Consider the following 23,517-nt stretch of genomic DNA (forward strand, 5'->3'; position numbering starts at 1 on the left):
ATGACTGACTGACTTTAGCTAACAAAGTGTTTGCCGCAGACGTAAACAAATTTAGACGTCGGGTCCCACAGCCTCCCATCGGGATTCTCTCTCCTGATTGCCTGGAGCCACAAACCCCTTCTTTTCCCTTCCCTTTCTTTTTGTGGCAACATACTAAGACGCAAATCCTGAAGAATATATTGTGTTGCCTCAGGTCTGCTGCACAACTTTTAAAATTTGATTTGAAATAATCAAATAGACCTACGTCTTAAAGTTCAGTTAATAAAGTAACTTGCTTTGCTTTCATTTGAATCCCAATCAAGATACACAATAATTGCTTTATTGTTAATATGGACTCCTGGAAAGTTCAGAAATGCAATCAATTTTAATCATATGATAAAATATGTGATTAATCGTGATTAACTATAGGAATTCTGCGATTAATCGTGATTAAAAAATGTAATCGTTTGACAGCACTACTTTATAGCCTTCTAATACATTGTCTTAATATGTTACTATTATGTCAATATAAGTCACATATTCAAACAGTGTGTAGATGTACAGCCTGCATATAAAAATTGCACTTACATAAATTGATTCCATGGATTCTTTGCCTGAACTTCCTTGGGCACCGGCTGATCCAGTTGTAGAGATGGTCCCTTTATAAGCCTGTTCTGACCCAGACTCAGGTCTGGTTGCATCTTTCAAATCAGTTTCAGTTTTGACTCCTGGGCTATGTGCCACCCCCCCAACCAAATCCTCCGGCAGTTTGAGGTCTCCTACACCAAGAGCCTCATCCTTGCACTTCCGCACATATTGTTGCATGAGCTTAACCTCTCCTGGTGTGAGTTCGTGGCAGCGTGAGGGATCCTGATCATGCTCAGGAAGCTGTTTGGCCATCTGCCGCTTGCGATACTCAGCACCTTGAGTACCAGCAACTGGCCGCTTCTCAGGCGGTAACAGCTCCATGTATCTTGCTACCTGTAATGATGGAAAATGATTATTGGTTGATTAAACTGTACATTTGACAACAAGGTATTAGACAAAAAGATAAATGGAAGCAATGTTTCAGGTTAATTTTATGTTTCTGATTGCCCGGCAAACAAGTGGATGATTTCATAAATGGTTATAATTAGAAATACAGTCTCACAAATCATGTCCACAATATCAAATATACAATATAAGTAGGGGAGGGAGTCACACATTACTGCTATATGTGTTCACTAGCTACGCTACATAGATAAACACAAAGTACATTAAATAAAAAAATGAGTTTGAATGTTTCCCCGCTAGCATAGCGGCAACGATGTGGGCAGTGGTGGCTAAGGATGTAGTCGTCATTCATCATCCAGAAGAATGCAGAATATGTTCCCTATTCTAAAGTTGGGTCTGAAATCGATTTTTGTATTTGTGCTAACTTGGCTGTCTGCTTCTTGTGTGCGCTGTAATACACTCAAAAAGTGTGAATAGGAGGCAACTTTAGTTTAGGGAACACATGGGGGTTAATAAGTGCCAAATTAATTGTGAATTAATCTTTGATAAGTATTATTCGGGGTGAATAACTGTTCTTGTGTTACTACCACTTTACAAGCCCCATGCTGAGCCATGCATATTTAGGTAATAATTAATATGCAACAACTTACTTAATAATTATGAATAAGGGGTAATTAGGAGCTTACATAGGGGAAATTCTTAAGGGTCTAGTAAGGGTAGAATAAGGTCTTGCAGAATAAGGTATTAATTAGTGACTTATAATGACTAACAAATGGCTAGTATGCTACTAATATACATGTTAGTAAGCAGCTAATTAATAGTGAATATGCGTGTCTTAATATAAAGTGTTACCAGATGGTCTTGTCTATTGTGCACTTTTAAGCATGGTTCCTTAGTCCTTAGTGACCTTACCTTCCCTTAGTCCTCCCTTTTTGAAGGCTGCATCCTTTTGGCCATTCATTTGGCTATGTTGTAATTATATGCATTTTTGTGTACATAGAAAACTATTTAAATCAGGGAGGGGACACAAATCTTACCAAGTGTTGATTTGCAACTGGTGGTGCCCACTCAAAGGTGACCATTTTCCCAATATCTTTGACTTGTCCTGCAACTGGAAGGGTGACCATATTGCCTTTATAAGCAGGAAAACCATCAGTCTTCAGTTTGGCTATGAGGCCAGTATACTTGGTGTCCTCAAACAGCTTGCCCACTTTCTTGCTTTCAGCTGTATTCATCTGCACATCATGGTCTTCAAGGCTGCATTTACAATTGCGACATATTTTCCTACAAAAAAATTGAGTGGTTATGGCTGATTTATTGAAAAGATTTATATGAGTCTGCACGTACCAGTGGATCACACTATTTAGGTAAGGCAAGGCGGTAAGCTCCAATATCTAAACGGAGTGATAATAACAGGGTTTCTCTATTTAACAATGTATAAGTATAGGTATAAGTAAGTATATATACTCTTTTGATCCCGTGAGGGAAATTTGGTCTCTGCATTTATCCCAATCCGTGAATTAGTGAAACACACTCAGCAAACAGTGAACACACAGTGAGGTGAAGCACACACTAATCCCGACGCAGTGAGCTGCCTGATACAGTGGCGCTCAGGGAGCAGTGAGGGGTTAGGTGCCTTGCTCAAGGGCACTTCAGCCGTTCCTTCTGGTCGGGGTTTGAACCGGCAACGCTCCGGTTACAAGTCCGAAGCGCTAACCAGTAGGCCACGGCTGCCTCAAATTGTGTATAGCCTCATTGATAAGGTAATGTCGGGAAATATGCCACCTTGTGACACTGTAATGGGAAAAAACATAAAGCTGTATCAGCATATTAACCCTTAAAAACTCACAGCATTTTGCAGTACTATATTTTAATAGACTTTATAGGTCTTAGGAATGTGCAATACGGACTGATGTTATATCCTTTTTCCAGCACAACCTAAGCAATATGATTAAAGTATTGTCATTTAATTTTAACCAAGGGGCCGTCTTTTACGGGCTTTTCCCAAATCACGGAAGTAACGTCGACGCAGCGGTATAGTAGCAGATAGTAGCATCCATCAGGCAAGTCTTATTTAAAGTATATTTTTTGGGCTTTATGCCTTTAATGATAAGACAGTGAAGAGTGACAGGAAGCGAATGGGAGAGAGAGCAGGGGTGGGATCCGGAAAGGACCACGGGGCGGGAATCGAACCCGGGTCGCCAGCGCACGGTGCCCCAGCCAGCCGCGCCACAGCTGGGGCCAGGCAAGTCTTATTTAAATAAACTCCTGGTGTATTTACAAACTTTTCAATGCCTCGTTTTATGAGTAAAGAACATAGCTGTACTACTGTAGTAGTTTCGTACCATTCAGGGCATTATTAGTGGGGTAATTTACGAGATAAAAGTTGGTACCATTACGACTGCAGAAACTCATTCGTTTCTGACAGCGCTACTCGATCAGGGTTCGACCAAGGGAAAACAGGTTCTGGGAGGGTGTTTGGCTCGGGGTCATGGTGCAAAGGACCCTAGGGTGAAATTACTCCGAACCAGATTTTTAAATCAGGGCTTTGAACCAGATTTTTTTCCCAATTGGTTTGTTCCTGGTTTTCGGTTCAACCCTAAAATTAACGTTCCTGAACCAGTTAATAACGTTCCATGTCAGCCGTGGGACATACAAATAATTAGGCTGATCATTAGGACTTTAGTATAGTCTACATAATTTTCCTTAAGTCCCTATCCGGTCATCAATCATTAAAAAAGCATATAGGCTACATTATTTAAGCGGCATAACTGTAATTCTGACATGCCTACATTTTTTTTTTCAATATTATACATGAATTAAGACAAGGAATGTTTGCCATGTTGTTTATTGGCAAACAACTGAACACATCCATTATACTTCTTGCATAGCTCAATTGGTGCAAATGACAAATAGGGCAGGCTACATAGCCGTCATTGAGAAATTCAATTGACCAAACCTGGTCAGGGCCCAATCAGTGCATTTGTTTCTCTTATGTCATCAAACAATACAAAAACACAAAGCATTACAGAAGCATCACTGTAGTTCCTACATCCACCAAAAAGACTGTGCAGCTCACATAGCTAAATCTGTGCAAATAGAGTAACTGAAATATGGTAGGCTACATAGCTGCCATTGTGAACATAAATCTGGTCAGGTCAATGTCAATGTTAGTGCATGTCTCACTTATGTCATCAGACAATACAAAACCACACAATGGTGTATGCATAGCTGCCATTGTCAATATTAAACTTATAAACAAGTGCCCAAAACCTTGTCAGGCCCCAGAGGGAAATGAAAAAAGATTCTGCCTGTATAGCTGGTGGCAAGCTTCTCTATTACATTCCTCCCGAACAGAAGTGAACCTCACCAAGCCATATTGCACAAAAATCTTGCCAAAGAACGGAAAAATTAACGGTATTAACCTGTAACCATTATTTTAGATAAACGGTTCTGTTCCAGAACATAAAAAAATTAAAGTTTCTGGTTTTGTTTCTGTTCCGTGAACCGGTTCATAGCCTTGACCTTAATACCCTAATAGCCCTCAGATGTGCATAGCTGGAAAGGTGCTCAAGTCAGTGGCAGAATGCGCGCAAGAGTTGTATACATAAAAAATCCCCAGATTTTGGAGTAGTTCCACCCAAAGCATGTAACTGGCTTCATGTCGAGTAAATGACAGACTTAAGTAAAGGGCAGAATGTGCGCAGGCTGAATAGCGTTTAGTTGCACACTTTTTTGACTTACGCACATGGGAGAATTTGCCTCTATATCAGGGCTCTACAGTGCGCCCATTTCACTCGCACATGCGAGTAAAAATGATGCCGTGCGAGTGCAAAAAAATATTTAGGCGCACTGGTGCGAATGACTTCTAAACCATGTCAATGTTTGTCTACAAAATACACCGCAACATCGAGAAACATTACTGGTGCAAACCATAGAATCACGTCGCGAATGCAGCATAAAAACTACACCTCCCATCGTTAGCAGTTTCGCGTTGTGACTCGCTAGTAGTCGCTTCTATCAAATCCAAGAGCGCGCAGAAAAAGCGGAAAGTTAGACTAGCCAGCCAAGATGCAAAGATTGAAGAAATTAGTTCTTCTATCCACCGAATTCATTGGATATAGGAGGAACAGGATGAGATTCTGAGAATGCAGTGAGCGAAGGAAAGGTAACCTAACATGCCTTTTAGCCCAGTTGACGTATTGGCTGCAATATGCAAAATATAGCTGTAGCGAACCGGCACAAAAGTACCCTCCCTTAATACACCCATTTTATTCAAAGGTAGAACGCTACTGACAACTCCAGGCTTCCATGCATGCATGTTTGTTTACACCGAATACAAGCTGAAGTGCAAAACGAAAGTAGGCCTAACGTTTGCCTACTGCCCCAATCAATGCAGATATTTCAAATAAAAACTAAAAGTATAAAACATATATCCTTGATTAGCCTATGCTGGGTTTTGTGGAAGAGAAAATGGACTGTTTTAGTAGTAGTAGCCTATTAGGCAGTATGCATGGGCTTATTTGGATTAGCTATAGATGGATTTACAAATAAATAAATTAGCCTACATTTGGCAGGATACTGGCAATGTATTATTATTTTACATTAACAAAATGTAGGAAAATAGAACAGACTGAAAATAAAGTAGGCACTGATTTTTAAAATCCTGTTTCCTGTAGCCTAAATGTTGTCAGTCATTCTTAATATTCGCAATTGGTGCACTGGCATGTTTAACTGTTATCTGCAGTATAATGTTAGATTATGTGTAAGTTAAGTACAGAACTGACTGTGCTCCTAAATTTTTTAACTTGGGCGCACAAGTGCTCCTGAAAAAAAATGTTAGTGTAGAGCCCTGCCCTAGATCATTAGTTAAAAAATGTTAAAAAATAACTCGAATTAAATCTTTCTTGGATCATAGAAGAAATGTTATTCATTTCTATGATTTTGGGAAGTTAACGCTAGGCAATGGAAAGTGGCCAGACACTATGTATGTTATGAAATGTACGAGAGTCTGGTAGGACCAGGCTAAAGCACTACACAAACCACAAGCAAACATGACATGCGCTACAAGGACATCTCCAGATGTAAAAGTTTGGCAATGGGTAAACAGTGCAGGGCCATGGGATGAAGAGACCCCAGAAGAGTTTCACAAGTTTCTGGGATTGATCATTTACATGGGGTTCACTTCACTCTCTAGTATCCATTGTTAGGGTGGGTGCGCACCAAATTGATCGGTCCAATACCTCCAAAAACAGGTGGAAAAGCCAACCTGAAACAAACAGGTCCACTGGTCTAGTTGTAGTGAATTATGGGAGTTAAGATCACTGGATTGTTGGTAAAATTAGGTACATTTAATTTCCTATTCACTTCCTAAATAAAAGGCATGTGTGATTGGTCCCAATTACGTGAAACATGGACAAATGTGGATGCGTGAGGAGACACAAACAATGTTTCATACATGTATGATCGGCTTAGTAAATCAGATTATTTTCTAGCTGCAGTCACGACTTGTTTCCAAACTCCACACAGATGCAAACATGAGCCAAGCAAAACTGTCACTCCAGTGTGTAGCCTACAACGAAGTAGCTCCAAATAGCCAGAAGAAACACCCTGAGGGAGCGGTCTGCTCAATTCCCACACAGTTTGGTCCACCTAAAAACAAAGTGTGTGTGAAACTGAAGTTTGTTTGCAACATTGTACCAATGTATTGCCTCCTGCGGACCAAATAACCTAACTGTAGATCTGAAAACGCCCTTAGGAAAATGCATTGGACCATGAGGTGGTGTAGAATAGAGGGTAATGCAGTAAAGTGGAAGGACACTTGTGCAGTAATCTGCTTGTCCAATTTCCATAATGCAAATAATTCGACTGATGTATGCAGACTAGTGAAGAACAATTCAGCTTGGGACAAAAAAACCTGTACATCAGCCTATTGTGTTAAGTGATTAAAACAAATACATGGGGGGCATTGATCAAATGATAAGAACATATTTTGTACTTCAAAAAACACAGAAGTGTAAAGGTGTAAAACGCCTTTTCTCCACTTTGTGGACATTGCCGTTGTCAATAGTTTCTGATTATTTCAAGTTTGGCAGCTGCTCCAACTACTACTCAAGGTGTACATCAAGTACATATTTCTATACAGCAGAAGCCACAGAGAAATTGTTGACTTATAAAAATTTAAAAAGTAGAATAAAGCTTGTGTGGCATGAGTGTAGGCAACTTTGTTTTACTGGTAAACAAAATTGCTTTTAGATTTGGCATTCTGCAGAAGGGGATGCGTTTTGTAATGAGTCACAGAACTTCTGTGTTCAACTTTCAGGTTACCCAGCCCATCCCCCTTCCCTACCCTCCTCTGTGTGAGTGAGTATGTGTGTGTGCGAGTTTGTGTGTATATGTGTGTGTACTGTATGTGTGTATTCTCCACAGGCTTGTTCTACTATTTAATCTACTTTTAAATGTTTAGAACACATTGATGTTTGAGTGACGATGAAGGTGATTGTATTCCTAGCTTTTCATAGGTAATAATATATTTTATATATATAGTTTTCATAGTATACTGATATACATCATATAAGGAAGTTGTATCTGTTGAATCAAATGTATAGTATGCCTCCGAAATGGTTTTAAATAAATATAGAGGATATTTACTTCCTGCATTACTGGTAATGTTTTTTCTTATTGACTATCATTTGCTTATATACTAATAAATTGTTTATTCTTATAGACCAAATAAATCTAAACCATTGTGTCTGACTTAATTATTAGTTTGTATGCATACTTTTATGTTGTTGGTGAGAAAGAGAATGAATTCTGTCAACATTCTAAATCCGGTTTTGTGCATTTTTTTACACTGATCACTAAATTTATCATACCTTTTGGGATATTCCAATTCATTCTTTTTTGTTACCCAGAACTTGCTGGAAATGTGATACACTCTGGGCCAGATGTACGTACATTTTTTAAAGTATGCACCATCATCCCAGTCCCCAAAAAATCCTTCATCACAAGATTAAATGATTACAGGCCCATTGCCCTGACATCTGTGGTCATGAAATCCTTTGAAAGACTGGTGTTGAGCCATCTGAAGGACATAACAGGACCCCTGCTGGACCCCCTGCAGTTTGCCTACAGGGCAAACAGGTCGGTGGATGATGCCTTCAATATGGGACTGCAATTCATCCTGCACCACCTCGACTCCCCAGGGACGTATGCCAGGATCCTGTTTGTGGACTTCAGCTCAGCATTCAACACCATCATGCCTGAACTTCTACATCAGAAGCTCACCCAGCTCTCAGTACCTGCCTCTACCTGTCAGTGGATCATCAGCTTCCTGACTTACAGGCAGCAGTGCCGTCCTTTTTACCTGCCAAGGGAAATTACTGCGATTCTGCTAGTCGCAGTATACATCCCGCCTACCAACAACAACAGCGATAAGAACGCGGCTCTTAGTGAACTGTACCAGGCTGTCAGTGAACAACAGACGGCACACCCAGACGGTTTCACCATCTTCACTGGAGATTTTAACCATGCTGATCTCAAAACTGTACTTCCAAAGCTACACCAGCATGTTGATTTTCCAACAAGAGGAGATAACATCCTGGACCTGGTCTACACTACACACAAAGGAGCATACAAAGCCACCCCCCTCCCCCACATTGGACTTTCAGACCATATCACTGTTATGCTAATGCCCGCATACAGACAAAGGGTAAAAGCGAACAAACCGGTTCGTAAGCAGGTAAAAGTGTGGCCTGAGGGAACCTCCGATGCTCTTCAAGACTGCTTTGACACAACAGACTGGGAAATGTTTAAGCAGGCAGTCACTTACAACAACCGGACAGACATAGAGGAGTATACAGACACTGTAACCTCTTACATCACCAAGTGCATCGATGATGTGACCCACACAAAAGACATCATCACTCGGGCTAACTGGAAGCCATGGCTGACAGGGGATGTCCTCAGGCTGCTGAGGGCCAGAGACAAAGCCTACAGAGCTGGGGATGAAGCTGGCATGAGAACAGCGAGAGCCAACCTGTCCCGTGGCATCAAGGAAGCAAAAAAGGAATACACTCACAAGATAACCACCCACTTCAAAGACAGCAGGAACGCACAAAGCCTATGGCAGGGCATTCAGGCCCTCACGGACTACAAGCCCGCGCCACAGAGCTGTGAGAGCAACATCCCTCTGCTCAACAACCTGAACCGCTTCTTTGCTCGCTTTGAAGCACAAAACAGCACCTGCCCACAGAAGACACATCCCCCTCTACATGAGCAGCCCCTGTGCCTCTCTGCCGACAGCGTGAAGGACACTTGCTGCTATCAACACCCGTAAGGCAACAGGTCCAGACAACATCCCAGGTCGTGCGCTGAAGGACTGCGCAGGGGAGCTTAAGGATGTCTTCACAGACATCTTTAACACTTCCCTGAAGCAAGCCATCGTCCCATCATGTTTCAAAGCTGCCACCATCATACCTGTGCCGAAGAAAACTGCTCCATCCTGCTTCAATGACTACCGCCCTGTGGCACTGACACCCATCATCATGAAGTGCTTCGAGCGGCTTGTCATGTCACATATCAAAGCCATTCTCCCCCCCACCCTGGACCCCTTCCAGTTTGCATACCGAGCCAAGCGGTCTACAGAGGATGCAATCTGCTCTGCCCTCCACCCAGCCCTCACCCACCTGGAAAAAAGAGACTCATATGTGAGATTGCTGTTTATAGACTTCAGTTCTGCATTCAACACCATAATACCACAACAACTCATCTGCAAACTTGACAAACTGGGACTCAGTACCTACCTCTGCAACTGGCTACTGGACTTCCTCTGTCAGAGGCCCCAAGTAGTACGTGTTGGCAACAATACCTCAAGCAGCATCACACTGAGCACAGGGGCCCCCCAAGGCTGCGTGCTCAGTCCGCTGCTCTTCACCCTGCTGACGCATGACTGCACTGCAACCTACAGCAACAATCACATAGTGAAATTTGCTGACGACACAACTCTGGTGGGTCTCATCACTAAGGGCGACGAGACTCAATACAGGTTGGAGGTCGACCATCTGACCACGTGGTGCAGGGACAACAACCTCCTGCTGAACGTCAGCAAGACCAAAGAGATTGTTGTTGACTTCCGGAGAGGTCACACCCAACACCTGCCACTGACCATCGACGGTGCTGTGGTGGAGAGAGCGAGCAGCACCAAATTCCTGGGGGTGCACATCAGTGAAGACCTCTCCTGGACCACCAACACTGCATCACTGGCGAAGAGAGCTCAGCGCCGCCTGTACTTCCTGCGGAAACTCAGGCGAGCAAGTGCTCCACCAGCCATCATGACCACATTCTACCGAGGCACCATTGAGAGCATCCTCTCCAGCTGTATCGCTGTGTGGGGCGGAAGCTGCACTGAATACAACAGGAAAGCCCTGCAGCGCATAGTGAACACAGCTGGAAGGATTATTGGTGCTTCACTCCCCTCCCTGAAGGACATTTACACCACCCACCTCACCCGCAAGGCGACCAAAATTGTGAGTGATGCAAGTCACCCCGCTCACAATCTGTTTGATCTACTGCCCTCTGGGAAGAGGTACAGAAGCCTGCGCTCCCGCACTACCAGACTCACCAACAGCTTCATACACCAAGCTGTAAGGATGCTGAACTCTCTCCCTCCTCTCCCCCCTCCACCCTCAGCTACATAACATCCTGGACATTGGACCCAAAATGGCCGCCTGCACTACTCCACTTGCACACTTGCACACTTGTACACTTTACAACTTGGTGTTGTTGTCCTGAAAACACAACACTTCTGCTGCTCTTACATAACTTGCACCACTATGCCACTTTCTTTCTTACTTAGGTCAAACAGAACTACCCAAGCCTTTTATTGGCCTGACTTTGCACTAGTATTTTATTGACTGTCTATGCACAATTTCAACCAAATTTTGCTGCTCTTATTTTTTCATTATTATATGTGCCCTCTTATTTACTTATTTACTTACTTTTTTGTTTACTTGAATGTTATGTTTGTCTGTGGACCTAAATTGGCAAAATATGTCTTGTCTTCACCGTGGGATAGTGAGAAACGTAATTTCGATCTCTTTGTATGTCTGGAACATGTGAAGAAATTGACAATAAAGCTGACTTTGACTTTGACTTTGACTTGAGCATGTCAGACTGGGTAACAGCTCATCCAAAACCCGGTCCATCAGTACAGGTGCCCCTCAGGGGTGTGTCCTTTCCCTGCTGCTCTTCTCCCTCTACACTAATGACTGCACCTCAAAAGAGCCCATCTGTAAAACTCCTGAAGTTTGCAGACGACACCACTGTCATTGGTTTGATCCAGGATGGTCTGCTGGATCAGAATGGTGATGAGTCTGCTAACAGGCAGGAGGTGGAAAAGCTGGTCCAGTGGTGCAGTCAGAACCACCTGGAGCTCAACCCCAAGAAGACTGTGGAGATGACAGTGGACTTTAGGAGAAGTCCCCCTCCACTCACCCCCCCTCGCCATTCAGAACGACACAGTGTCCAATGTGGATTCCTTTAGGTTCCTGGGATCAACCATTTTACAGGACCTAAAATGGTCTCTCCACATTGACGCTATCCAGAAAAAGGCCCAGCAGAGGTTATACTTCTGAGACAGCTAAGGAAGTTTAATCTGCCTGAGGAGCTGACCCCTTTCTACTTAGCCATTATTCAGTCTGTCATCAGCACCTTCAACACTGTCTGGTTTGGGTCAGCCACCAAACGGAGAGGATCATTGGACTTGACCTTCCCTCCATCCAGGACCTGTACCAGTCCAGGCTCAGGAAAAGGGCAGCAAAAATCTCTACAATCAACACTGTTCTGCTCATCCACCTAATGTGTACTTCAATCTTACAGTTAAAATAATTGTTATTAATACATTATCATTGCACCGAACTGCCTTGCATTATATTTATATTTAAATCAGTCTATACTATCTGCACTAGTCTGCACTAAGAAGCCTTGAAGCCTTGTTAAATTCCTATGACGCACACTACACTATACCTCTCCCCACATACACAGCACACTATCCCATCTCCCCTGTCATCCCCCCAACACACACACCAAGACCCCTGGCAGTTGGGTTAGCCCCTTGAGCCGTGGATCTGCCCAAGGTTTCTTCCTTGGTAAGGGAGTTTTTCCTTGCCCCTGTTGCTCTTGGGTGCTCCTTGTTGGTGCCCCTCACCCAATCCCAATCCTCCCCCACCTTTTTTATGCAGCCCTTGCCACTTAATCTACTAAACCCCTCTTCTACTGCACTTTTTACCCCCCCCCCCCACCCCCCATTAATGCACAAATAGGCTGACACCAGACATAATTTCACTGCATTTCTTACTTCCAGTAACTATATGCATGTGACAATAAACTTCCTTGTATCCTTGTATCCTTGTACTATACGCGCAGGGATCTGATTGTTCCACACGGACCGTTGTTCAGGAAGCACACCACTAGCACGTGATACCAAAGAGTATAAAGGTGATACATTTAGTTGGCGCGATGGCGGAGTCAAGATGTCCATAAATGGCAGAGAATGTCTAAAGTTTTGGGATCATTACAAACTCAAAAAGGAAGAGAACAAGCATCTGAACCGAAAACATCCACTCATTGCTGTTTCACCAAGCATCGCTGAAACAATCAATAAAGGATCAATAAAGTAGCCTACAGTATATCAATCTATCTATCTATGTAGCCTATACATTGATGTTAGCTGATGCAGTAGCCGTGCAAATCACCGTGCAAAAACCACTGACGTTAATGCTAGCTAGCTAGCTAGTGGAAGATTGATACTAAGATATGTTAGGTTACGTTAATATTTGATGTAGTAAGAATATAGTAGGTGGTTAATGAGCATTTTCATCTTGGGATTTAACAGGGAACCTGTGCCCACGTTGTTGGATTAGTAGACTACATTACATCGAGCTGTTGCAAACGCAAGACACTCCTGTAGGCTAAAGTTGATGAAAATATACCCCGTTTTCTAGCCTCTCGGGGTACCGGCTATCAGTATTACACGTCCCCAATGCAAAACGTTTGACTATGGTTATCCGTCAGGGTTTTTTGAGTTAAATAAACTCCATAAATAACCATTAATTTGTCATTTTATGCCTCCTCCCTGTCGTTTCCTATGGAGTTGTTCGAGCTGATGTCCGAGTCCCGTTGAGGCTGGATTGTCATTGTCTCATCAGCGTTCTAAGGGTGGCGTTTAGCGACAGGTCAATTGCATTACCCTATGCTACCTTAGTGTCTATTTATTTGCAAAATACATACTGTATTTATTCTTATACATAGCCATATTTATATACTGCCCTTCATTCTATTATTACTGTTCTGTTTTTATTCTTTTAATGTTTTTATTTTTAATATTATTTTTTATTCTTATGTGTGAAGTGAGGTTTGTACTTTGAGAGCAAAGATTAACCGGAGTCAATTTCCTTGTCTGTTTACGCAAACCTGGCCAATAAAGCTGATTCTGATATGCGAATAACAGACAGACAGATAGACAGAATTTTCTGTCATTAATAGATATATAGATGGTCACTAGAGTTTCAAATATTCCAGAGAAAACTAATTAAGAGATTTTGAAAACATTAAGACAGGCAATACCAGTTATGCTAGAACAGACATGTCAAAGTCAAGGCCCGCGGGCCGGATCCGGCCCGCTTATGAATTATCTACAGCCCCCGGGATGATATTTGATTAGTATTAGAACCGGCCCACAGGCCTGCCGTCGGGTGCTGTTTCGCGCCTCGGCTTCATTATTCATCAGTATTCAGTCAGGGCACTTTCAGCTACCCCCCTCCTCAGTGTTGTGCCTGAACGCGTTCATTGAACGAAAGTCACTCGTTCATATGTATTTTGAGCGAACGTGAACTGAACGTACTGTATTAGGCTACTGCTGAACGTCACTGTGAACTCGTTCATTCTGGTGTCTGAGCGGCACGCTCTTTCAGTTTAACTTCGATGAATAGGGTGCCAGATTTCTACAGAGCCTTCCACGCGAAAAACCCGGCTAAAACACACTGTAAAAAGGCCTTAATATGGCAGCATGCAGGTCACCATTTGTCAAACTATGGGCCGCGGTCCGCAATCTGGACAATGGTCTGCAGAGTGAAATTATTCTCGGGCCATCGTCTGATAAAAAGAAAACAAACATTTCTGCAATTAGTAGGAAATACTTGTTAATTTGGTGTCATCAAACATAGAGGCATAGAATTAAGTCGTGGTAAGCGTTTATTCAATGCATGCGTGTGCACGTTGGTAGCAAAGCTAAGCTTCAACCTATTAGAAGGCTAATTATGAAACGACATTTAATAGAACGTGGATTTATGCAACTTCCATAAAAAACAGAGCACAGACTATATAAAGCACTGTTTGGCATTAAGTATTAAAGTCAGCCAAAAGCTATTAATTAGTCTTAGTTAAAGATCTCCAGATCAGTGATTTACGCATGATCTGACCCGCCATTTACCATTCACACAAGCTGGTATTGGGTCTCCTGAATCCTTACATTCAGGCATTCAAATTAAATGTAATTAAATAACATATAAATATTCTATCAGTGTATGATGCTTGCATGAGGGAAACATCCCAAAACAACGGCACCCATATAACTGCTGTTGCTTCTCAAAACAACAGCAGTTATATGGGTGCCGTTGTTTTGGGATGTTTCCCTCATGCAAGCATCATGCAACAATGCAAAAACAATGAAACTATTGTAGGCCTAATTATATTTTACATTAGTAAAGCAGTACTCTGATGTGCATGTTTTCACAAACTTTTGTGAACAATCTTAGCACTTTAAATATTGACTGTTTTGAAGTGCATGTATAGCAATATAGTATAAAAAAAATAATAATTGTGATATCATTATGATAATTTAATGGGGGGTGGGAGGAGGGGGTGGGTTCATGTAGGTGGGCCCTATGACTCCAAAGTATGCCTTGACTGGGCCTCAGGTCAAAGAAGTTTGAGAAAGGCTCATGTAGACGACAAAGCAGCAAGGAGGCATCATATGATCATTTAAACAAGTTTTATGACGAGGTCGGTGAGGATGGGAAAAATCGTACATTTGTGCAAACTTTGCCCGCACTTCAGTCACAGTCATTATTCATTTAATAATTAAATAAAATACAGTACACGTCTTGGTTCAATAGGTTACGTGCAGTCATTTTAATTTGTTTTAATAAACATTGAACCAGTCCGGCCCTCGGCTTGTAGCAAATTTGTTTTTTTGGCCCTCTAATGTATTTGACTTTGACATCCCTGTGCTAGAACATGATGAATTTAATCTATATTGAGATTACAAGTACACTGATATAAAAATTAAAAAGTAATACTATACCTCCAGAAGTGCAGCTCAAATCCTTCACATTTGTCCTTGCATTTCAAACACATTGCTCCAGCTCCAATTTCATGGCCAAGAGTCATCTGTACAGATAACAGAGCATATTTAACCAGGCATTTCCCATTTAGCCATTATTCATGGCAAGGTAAAAAGTGGTCTACATGGGTCATTCTGTGTCAAATCAGGCAAAATCCAATAAAATGGCCGCTGTGCCATATCATTTTTTTAAGGCCTGTAAAACAGTTTTTGTTAAATTCCAATGTTTTCACACATTTCTTCACCCTTGATTTTGTATAATTTTTACACTCTCAGAAATGCCTTATTGTGGAGCCTATGATTTTCAGGCTAAAAACTGAAACTTCACAACTTCATAAAACTGAAGTAAATTCAAAAGCTGAGAATAATATACAGGCCTTGGCTTTCTTGATATAGACAAGGTTTGAACAAAAATCTTATCTGATTTGACATGGAATGACCCACACATTCACACACATTTACTAATTACAGTGGTAATATTACTATGCATGAGTTTGAGTTTGAGGCTTTTAACTGTGATTCAAATACACTTATTAACATAATTGATTTCCTCTGCAGCAGATTTCCTGGATTTTTCACATTGGTAATCACCTTTTTTCACCATTTTCTAACATTTTCTTTATAGGCCAAATTTATCAGTACATCTAGATATAATAAGCAACATTAATCAATGAACATAATTTAGCAGTATAGTTACAGTCCTAGGTATGTTTACGTTTATGGTATGGTATTTGACTGACACTTATGCCCAACGCTACTTACATAAACACACTACATTAGTTACACATATGCAATAAGGCTGAAAGTTGAGGTGTGTGTGTGTGTGCGTGCGTATTTTCCATGAAATAGTCAAGTCACATTTGATATGTTGTCTATGTCCTTTTTATAGCAAAATTATTCATATTCTGGCAAATATTGATTAAGAAACATCTTTATTTGCATTCACAGCTCTCAAAATGATTCATATAATACCTACCAAGCCTCTTCATGTCTCCACAATGAGTGGACGCCTAGTCGGAAAATTAGGGCTTTAAAAAATATCGGCACAAATTATTGGCCGGAATTCTGTTATCAGAACGATAATAATATTTTCATTTTTTCACTTATCAGCCAATAATATATCGGCCGCCGATATACAAGGATACAAGGAAGTTTATTGTCACATGCATATAGTTACTGGAAGTAAGAAATGCAGTGAAATTATGTCTGGTGTCAGCCTATTTGTGCATTTATGGGGGGGGGGGGGGGGGGGTAAAAAGTGCAGTAGAAGAGGGGTTTAGTAGATTAAGTGGCAAGGGCTGCATAAAAGAGGTGGGGGAGGGGGGGGGGGCACCAACAAGGAGCACCCAAGAGCAACAGGGGCAAGGAAAAACACCCTTACCAAGGAAGAAACCTTGGGCAGATCCATGGCTCAAGGGGCTAACCCAACTGCCAGGGGTCTTGGTGTGTGTGTTGGGGGGATGACACGGGAGATGGAATAGTATGCTGTGTATGTGGGGAGAGGGCAGTGTGCAATATGTGTGTTGGAGAAGCTTCCTCATGAGACAATGTGCTGTGTATTGGGGGGAGAGGGGCATTGTACTGCAAGTGAAGGGATTTACTATTGCAAGCAGAGTACTGTATGATGTATGTGAGTGATGACAGTGAAGATGTGTGTGTGGGCGGGAGGGGAGTGGAGCAGTGACTGTGTGTGTGTGTGTAGTGTGTGTGTGGGTAGGTGGGGGCAGTGTGCTGTAAGTATGTAGAGGATGTGTGTTGGAGAAGATCCTGAAGACAATGTGCTGTGTATATAGGGAGGGGGGGGGGCAGTGTGCAGCAAGTATGTAGAGGAGGCTTACTGTAGCAAGCAGTGTGCTGTATGTATGTATAGATCATGCATCCAAAATGCATACTGACAATAAAAGCCTTACTGTGTGGCAACCTATTGGTGTAGAAGCATAATCCTGGTCTTAAATGAAAGGTAACACTGAGGTTTCTTGTAGACTATTTGGATTGTATGTCAGAGGTTCTGATATAGAATGACTACACAAAATATGGAATTATTACACAAAAGTCTCTTTTTGCATTTTCTTTGTTTGTTCAATGGGTGTGTATAATATGGACTATACATCTGCACAACAACTATTGGATAAAACATCCGGCAACGGTTACATTCAGTCTCGTTCAGTAGCCTAGTGCCAGTGTTACATAGCAACTGGCACCCATGTTAACTGGCTGCGTTGGTGACGTTTCACGAGTGATGATGTTTCTTCGAAAGATGTGGCCGCTCGCAGATTTGTGACTTTCTGATGGAAACTGGAGACGAACAAATACAAATATGCATGACATGTTTAAATGTCAAAATGGTCTGTAGTACGCTACATGCACTGGACCATGAATATGCCACCAAAAATAAATACCTAAATAGCCTAATAATAACTCCACGTGGGTATCAAACCTGCCTCCTAAATACTGCCTACATGAAAACCATACTTGCGCCACGAAACAGCTGACAGATCATAGTGAACTTTACTTGACTTATACAATTAAAAGAAGCCAGCTGATTTATATTATTATGATTGTAGCAAGTTAACACAGCTTATCATGGTATATGGCTACCATGTCATCTTGCAGTTGCCCAAGCCAGGTCTTCAAAGTATCAAGATTTCAAGGTTAAGATTTCAAACCTTTCACTGACTGCTGGTCAGGCTGTGGCCACCTAGTCTATCTGTAGCCTAAATTAAGGAAGCATTGCTGGTGTTGCTTTTTTTTTTTAAACTGCGATGCGCGAGAATTGAACTCCATGTCGACTAGCGTGATATACAAATGTGTAGACATTAACCTGTTGCGCCACAGGAGATAATGATTGACAAATCTAGAAATAAAGTATCAAAAGAACATCAAACCCATGGCTACCTATGTTTCCGTGTCAGCAACATTAACAGGGAGAGTTTTGACTCTCCCTGTGCGCAAATTGTGTGTCAAATATGGACACATTATAGACTTCTCCTGTCCATTGCAGTGGATTTCAATGCCTATGTTTCATGAACTGAATTCTTGCTACTGGACAAAAGGATACCCAATTAGGCAACACATTTGTATTTGATTTATTTGCTGGCGATCATGTGCCTCTACAGACACTTCAGGTAGGGGCGGCCACAGCCTAACCTCAGTGAAATAGATTGTTTACAAGTTATGGTAATGTTATTCTGGCGTGAACATTGCGCTTTCATCACGTTAGCACCCTATGATTACAGCTTGTTATGTCTCGTCAAAATGCATTGATGAAGGAAGGTTCGCTTTATCCCAGAGAACCTTACTCGTTTCACTTAGGCTAGACTAAAACAGAAGAGAAGAACTTGGCACTAACCATGTAGTCGTGTTTTCTATAGCATATTCGTTTACCTGCCGTTCTTTGAACAAAAATGTTGGGATATGTCTGCGAGGTGTTTAGCCAAGTTCCATGCGTAGCCTACTGCTTTTAAATGACTTTGAAACATATTTCACAAACGGGCCTCTGTGTACCTGATGGCTTGCCTTCACTATTCGCGATGTATCCGAAATAGTTGCAGATTTCACTTCACCTTTTGTTTTATCCACAAGGCCGAGGACGGTCGGCAAAGAACTACTGTATGTTGATGTTGGCTGCGCACTCACTCATTCAGAGCTGCCTGCTTGACACGCCCACTTGCCTAGATGCATGCAAGGAGCAATGATAGCAGCAGTTCACGCAGACACAGAACGTTAATTAAGGGTAAAGGGTAAAAAAAACGTCGGAAATCGTATCGTTTTTTGCGCGAAGGCATCGTGATACCTTTTTAGTATCGATACACCGTGCAACACTACTTGTTACAATGATAATAACGTTAGCTGACTTCTTTCAATCGTACAGTCAAGTCAATTTCTCTTTCTGCCGTCAGCTGGCTCGTGGCGCAAGCAGGTGGACATCTGATTATCAAGCGAGCAGTTCAACTTATTAGTGGTTCGAAGCCCACTTGAAGTTAATTTATGCTAATAAGGTGTTTTTTTGGGTGGCATATTCATGGTCCAGTGCACATAGTACTACAGACAATGTTGAAATTTAAACATGTCATGCATTTTGTGTTCGTCTCTAGTTTAAAGTGACAAATCTGCAAGCAGGCACATCTGTCAAACTCTCGTCATCAATCGTGCAACGTCATCAACGCAGCCTGTTACCATGGGAGCCAGTTACCATGTAACCCCGGTCTCCTCATGAAAGCCTACCTACTATGTAGCCTATATGCAACATTCACTTCTAACATTTAACTTAACATTACATGTGGTTGTATGTGATATACTTGGCATTGAGATAATCGATGGGGAAGTATTATGTATGCATTCCTATGAACACAATCATAATTGCAACCAGGGGAGGTGAGAATGAGGAGAGAGGCAAAAGGGCTGATACGCGAGGAAACACGAGAGCATCCTATGCAGAAGCGTTTTCAGTCGGAATTCTGCGATGGTCCAAGCTGTCAAGGTGGGGGGGGGGGGGGGGGGAGTTCACTCCCATCTCTCAACTTTCGGTTTCCAAGAAGTTCGTAGGGATTTATTAGCTAGGCTACAATAAATTAGTAGATAGTCCAAGAAAATATCTTTATATGCTGGAACTCTCATGAACTACCATGCAAACTTTTTTTTTTTTTTTTTAAAGTTAATGCCCGTTTTGTTCACGCATTGTATAACAAGTATTCATTCATGTTTCAAGAACTATCAAAAATTACCTCATTATAAGGGTCAATTAAGTGGGAAGTCCATGTTCATATGATTAGGCTCTCTGAAATGTACGTGTCTGTTTATTTAAGCCTAATTAGCGTGAGTGAGCAGGATACCTTTAAGGAGGGGTTAGAGGAAGAGGAAGGAAGGGAGGATGGACAAAAAGACAAATGATCTGCAGCCCCCGAGTTCAAAACGTCCGTTTTTGGTACCAACAAACACGTCTGAGCATGCGCGACTCACATCGGCAGTGTCAGGCAGACTGGCCACAACAGCGCCACATCAGAGCCGTTTCTGGTATGAATACACATAAAACGCAACGCAGCAGCCCTGGAACACAGTACGCCACGTTTGCGGTCTGAATAGGCCCTATAGCATACAACCCAAAGGGTAGGCCTACGTTATGCCGGTTGTTCCGTGGTCCTCACAATCCAAACCTTAGAGAACATTGGGAGAACGCTCTGTTAACCAAAACACAGCCTCGCCGAAAAAGGAACTTTATATTTCCGTCAGAAACACTTTCCTGGCAAACCATAGGCCTACGGCATAACCAAACCAACATACATTCTGGGAACAAAACAAAAAAAGTTCGCTGGTAGAGCGGCTCATCCTTCTAAAGCCTTCAATAACACTCTGAAGACCCAGACTAGCCTAGGTTGTCACCTCCCAACACCTCACCTCATCCCAAACATTATAGCCCAAGTTACCTTTTGCACTGTGTAGCCTACCTAATTAAGCCTGAACTATTTGCACTTTGAGATTGGGTAGAAGTAGCCTAAGCCATCTTGCCACTTAACCTACTAGGTCCCCAAATTCGGACAACTCGTAGGCTAAGTGGTAGCTTTATTTAGTCCCTCAATTATCAAAAGTAAGTAGGCTAGCCTAGGCTAAATGTAAATGTTGAGACAAGCAGTTGAAGTAGCCTAACCTACCTCAAGACATGTAGGCTACGCTTGTCAGTCACCCTCTCACATTTTAACCAAGAAAGAAAGCTTTCCTCACCATTGCAGGATTTCCCTGAAATGTTAAAGCGTAACTGAAACATCCGCATACCTTTTTCATTTCCTTTTGTATTTCCATCTTCTGTGTCACTCTGCAATATGTTGAATAATTAAAATAACACAACAAGTTATATCCTGCCTAACTGGACTGGACTTACGGTGTGTCTGTAAACGAAGCTATTCCGTTCACTTCCGCCAGATAAAAGGCTTTGGGGCTACTCCCATTTTTTTCTTCCGCTGTAAAATGAACCATTATTTGGTCACCGCGGTAAAGTTGGGTTTATATTGGACGTTGATTTCGACACATTCGAAAAATCCATTATTGTCTTCAACCAATTTTGATCTATTGATACAAGACTCATAGGGTATTTCTCAGATTTCGGGTAAAACTGGGTTACGGATATTTTGGGGGGAAATGGACTAATTGGTAGGCCCTAGGCCTATACTACATCAAATGATCAGTCCTTTTGATAGGAGTGACCTTGTGAGCTTGGTTGAGACCATAGCCTAATATAGGTCTAGCCTAAGGAAATTCATGAATTAACTGAACTAATAACCACCACATCATCTAATATAGGCCTATGCTATAGCCTATGCACATTTTAAAGATGAAATGATAAATCAGTACCCTGGAAATCCAGAGTTCTCGCGAGAGCACAATGGAATTGTCTCTGCGAGACACTCTGGCAAAGAGCAATGAGATAATGCACGTCACTTTTACCCCAACATTCCAGGGAACCAGCTAAACTGTTGAAGACAGCACTGCAACGTTGGAGGACAGTAGGCCTACACATTGGTCGTAGTGTTATCAGATTGCGTCAAAGTCCGAAATCATTCAGAGTAAATATGGTCTAGTGTTATCCAATTGCGTGCAGTGAGATTTTGAAATGCATGCTTGTTGCCGCCCCTCGAGTTGGGCCATTACATTGTTCTTTGCCAGACCCTTAATCTTTCTAGATTATCAGGGTCTGGATTTTCCAGGCTAATAAATCAGTGCTTTTACAACCTTTTATGGTTTCACATGAAGTCTATTTTATCTTGAACTGATCAGAATTATTGAATATTACTTGCAACATAAATTATAGTCGTTGAAGTAGGCCTAGCCTATCTTTTTTGATTCATCACTCGACCTGGGCTTGGAATATAAATTTATTGGAAATAAATGGCATATAAAATCTGTTTTAATTAGGGCTGTCAACTGCTGAACAATTATGTGTTCATTTTGATTAATTAATTACAGAAATAATAATGCGTTAAAAAATGTGATACTGATTAATCGCATTTCATAGTGACATTTGAACCAGTGCAGTCTGGCTATCGTGACTGAAGGAGGCAGACGAGAAAGCACTGCTTTGAATGAAATATTTAGCCTAGGCCTACGTTTTAAAAAGAACGGCCAGACCAATACTGTTGACAGGAGCATCAATCTACTATTTCTGCAGTAAGGAATTTCCGTTGCCTACCATAGGAGTTCCGGAGTTAGGCCTACGAGTTAGCACACCTCTTGATGATAATAATGCTAGCCACCAGCCTTGTCAAAGTTAACTTTGCTAACGTTTTGCTGAGCCTACCCTATGACCGACTAACTAACCAACAAACTCCCTTAATAAATTGACTAGCCCACATTTGTTGCTGACTTGAAACAAAATGTCTTCAAAAGTATGTTGAAGGTGGTTACATTTATTTAAATTCCAATAACTTCACACATTACATTTCCGTTTGCAATTGTAGGCTATGTTGCTTTAATTTCTTTGTTCCTACTATTTAGTTTATTTTCTTGAACTGCTATTTCTTATCCTGGACTACCACCTACTGGATAGAAAAGGCAACAACCTAGTAATTATGTGAATAAAAATCTACATGTTTGAATGGCCACTAAAAAATAGGATAGATTGGATAGAGGATAGAATGGCCACTAAAAAATAGGATAAATCATAGGTGGTATTCCACACATTACCTTGGTGTTAGGGTAGCCTACTCTGCACATGTCATTGACAGTGAGTGGTAACTTCAGTCATTTGCATTTATCATGCTAAAAATCTGACACTATGCTGATGCTTGACCCAAAGGGAAAATTATAATAAAAGAGAGACATGTTGAACTTCCCTATAATGTTGGTTTGGCTGTTCATTGATTCACTCATCTTACTGCCAAACTTGTTTTTAAGATAATGTTCATAGCAAAAATGGATGCATGCGATTAATTTAGATTAATTAATCACAGAGTATGTAATCAATTAGATTACATTTTTGAATCGATTGACAGCCCTTTTAATCCAGTGGCTATTTAGACTGTCCATCATTGTCAAAAATATGTAATTGTTGTCATTTATTGTATTTTATGCATAATCTATTGGCTAAAATATGCATGGTGATGGTGCTGACATTGCAGTTCTGGTAATGACATTTGTTGCTGTGATCACAAATC

At 41.5% G+C, this 23,517-nt stretch overlaps 1 protein-coding gene and 1 long non-coding RNA gene across 4 annotated transcripts in view; one reads left to right on the top strand and one right to left on the bottom strand.

Annotated features, from left to right (window-relative positions):
- tes (testis derived transcript (3 LIM domains)) overlaps nt 1–21,300 on the bottom strand; it is a 59,588-nt gene extending 38,288 nt beyond the window's left edge. For 2 of the 3 annotated variants that reach the window (XM_042110391.1, XM_042110394.1), the window contains exons 1-4: nt 21,143–21,300; nt 15,335–15,420; nt 2,010–2,256; nt 568–960 (exon numbers count right to left, since the gene is read on the bottom strand). In XM_042110391.1, the coding sequence (XP_041966325.1) occupies nt 568–960; nt 2,010–2,256; nt 15,335–15,420; nt 21,143–21,169 (753 nt within the window). In that variant the 5' untranslated portion in view covers nt 21,170–21,300. The remainder of the gene's footprint in view (nt 1–567; nt 961–2,009; nt 2,257–15,334; nt 15,421–21,142) is intronic. The other variant, XM_042110393.1, reaches the window with a different exon arrangement.
- On the top strand, nt 5,909–22,935 carry LOC121724060. The gene is made up of 4 exons (XR_006035113.1): nt 5,909–5,923; nt 17,023–17,028; nt 20,740–20,744; nt 22,859–22,935. It is a non-coding gene; the product is annotated as an uncharacterized LOC121724060 (long non-coding RNA).
- The last annotated feature ends 582 nt before the right edge of the window (nt 22,936–23,517 follow it).

The sequence above is a fragment of the Alosa sapidissima genome, chromosome 11, assembly GCF_018492685.1.
Source record: "Alosa sapidissima isolate fAloSap1 chromosome 11, fAloSap1.pri, whole genome shotgun sequence".
Taxonomy (NCBI): Eukaryota; Metazoa; Chordata; class Actinopteri; order Clupeiformes; family Clupeidae; genus Alosa; species Alosa sapidissima.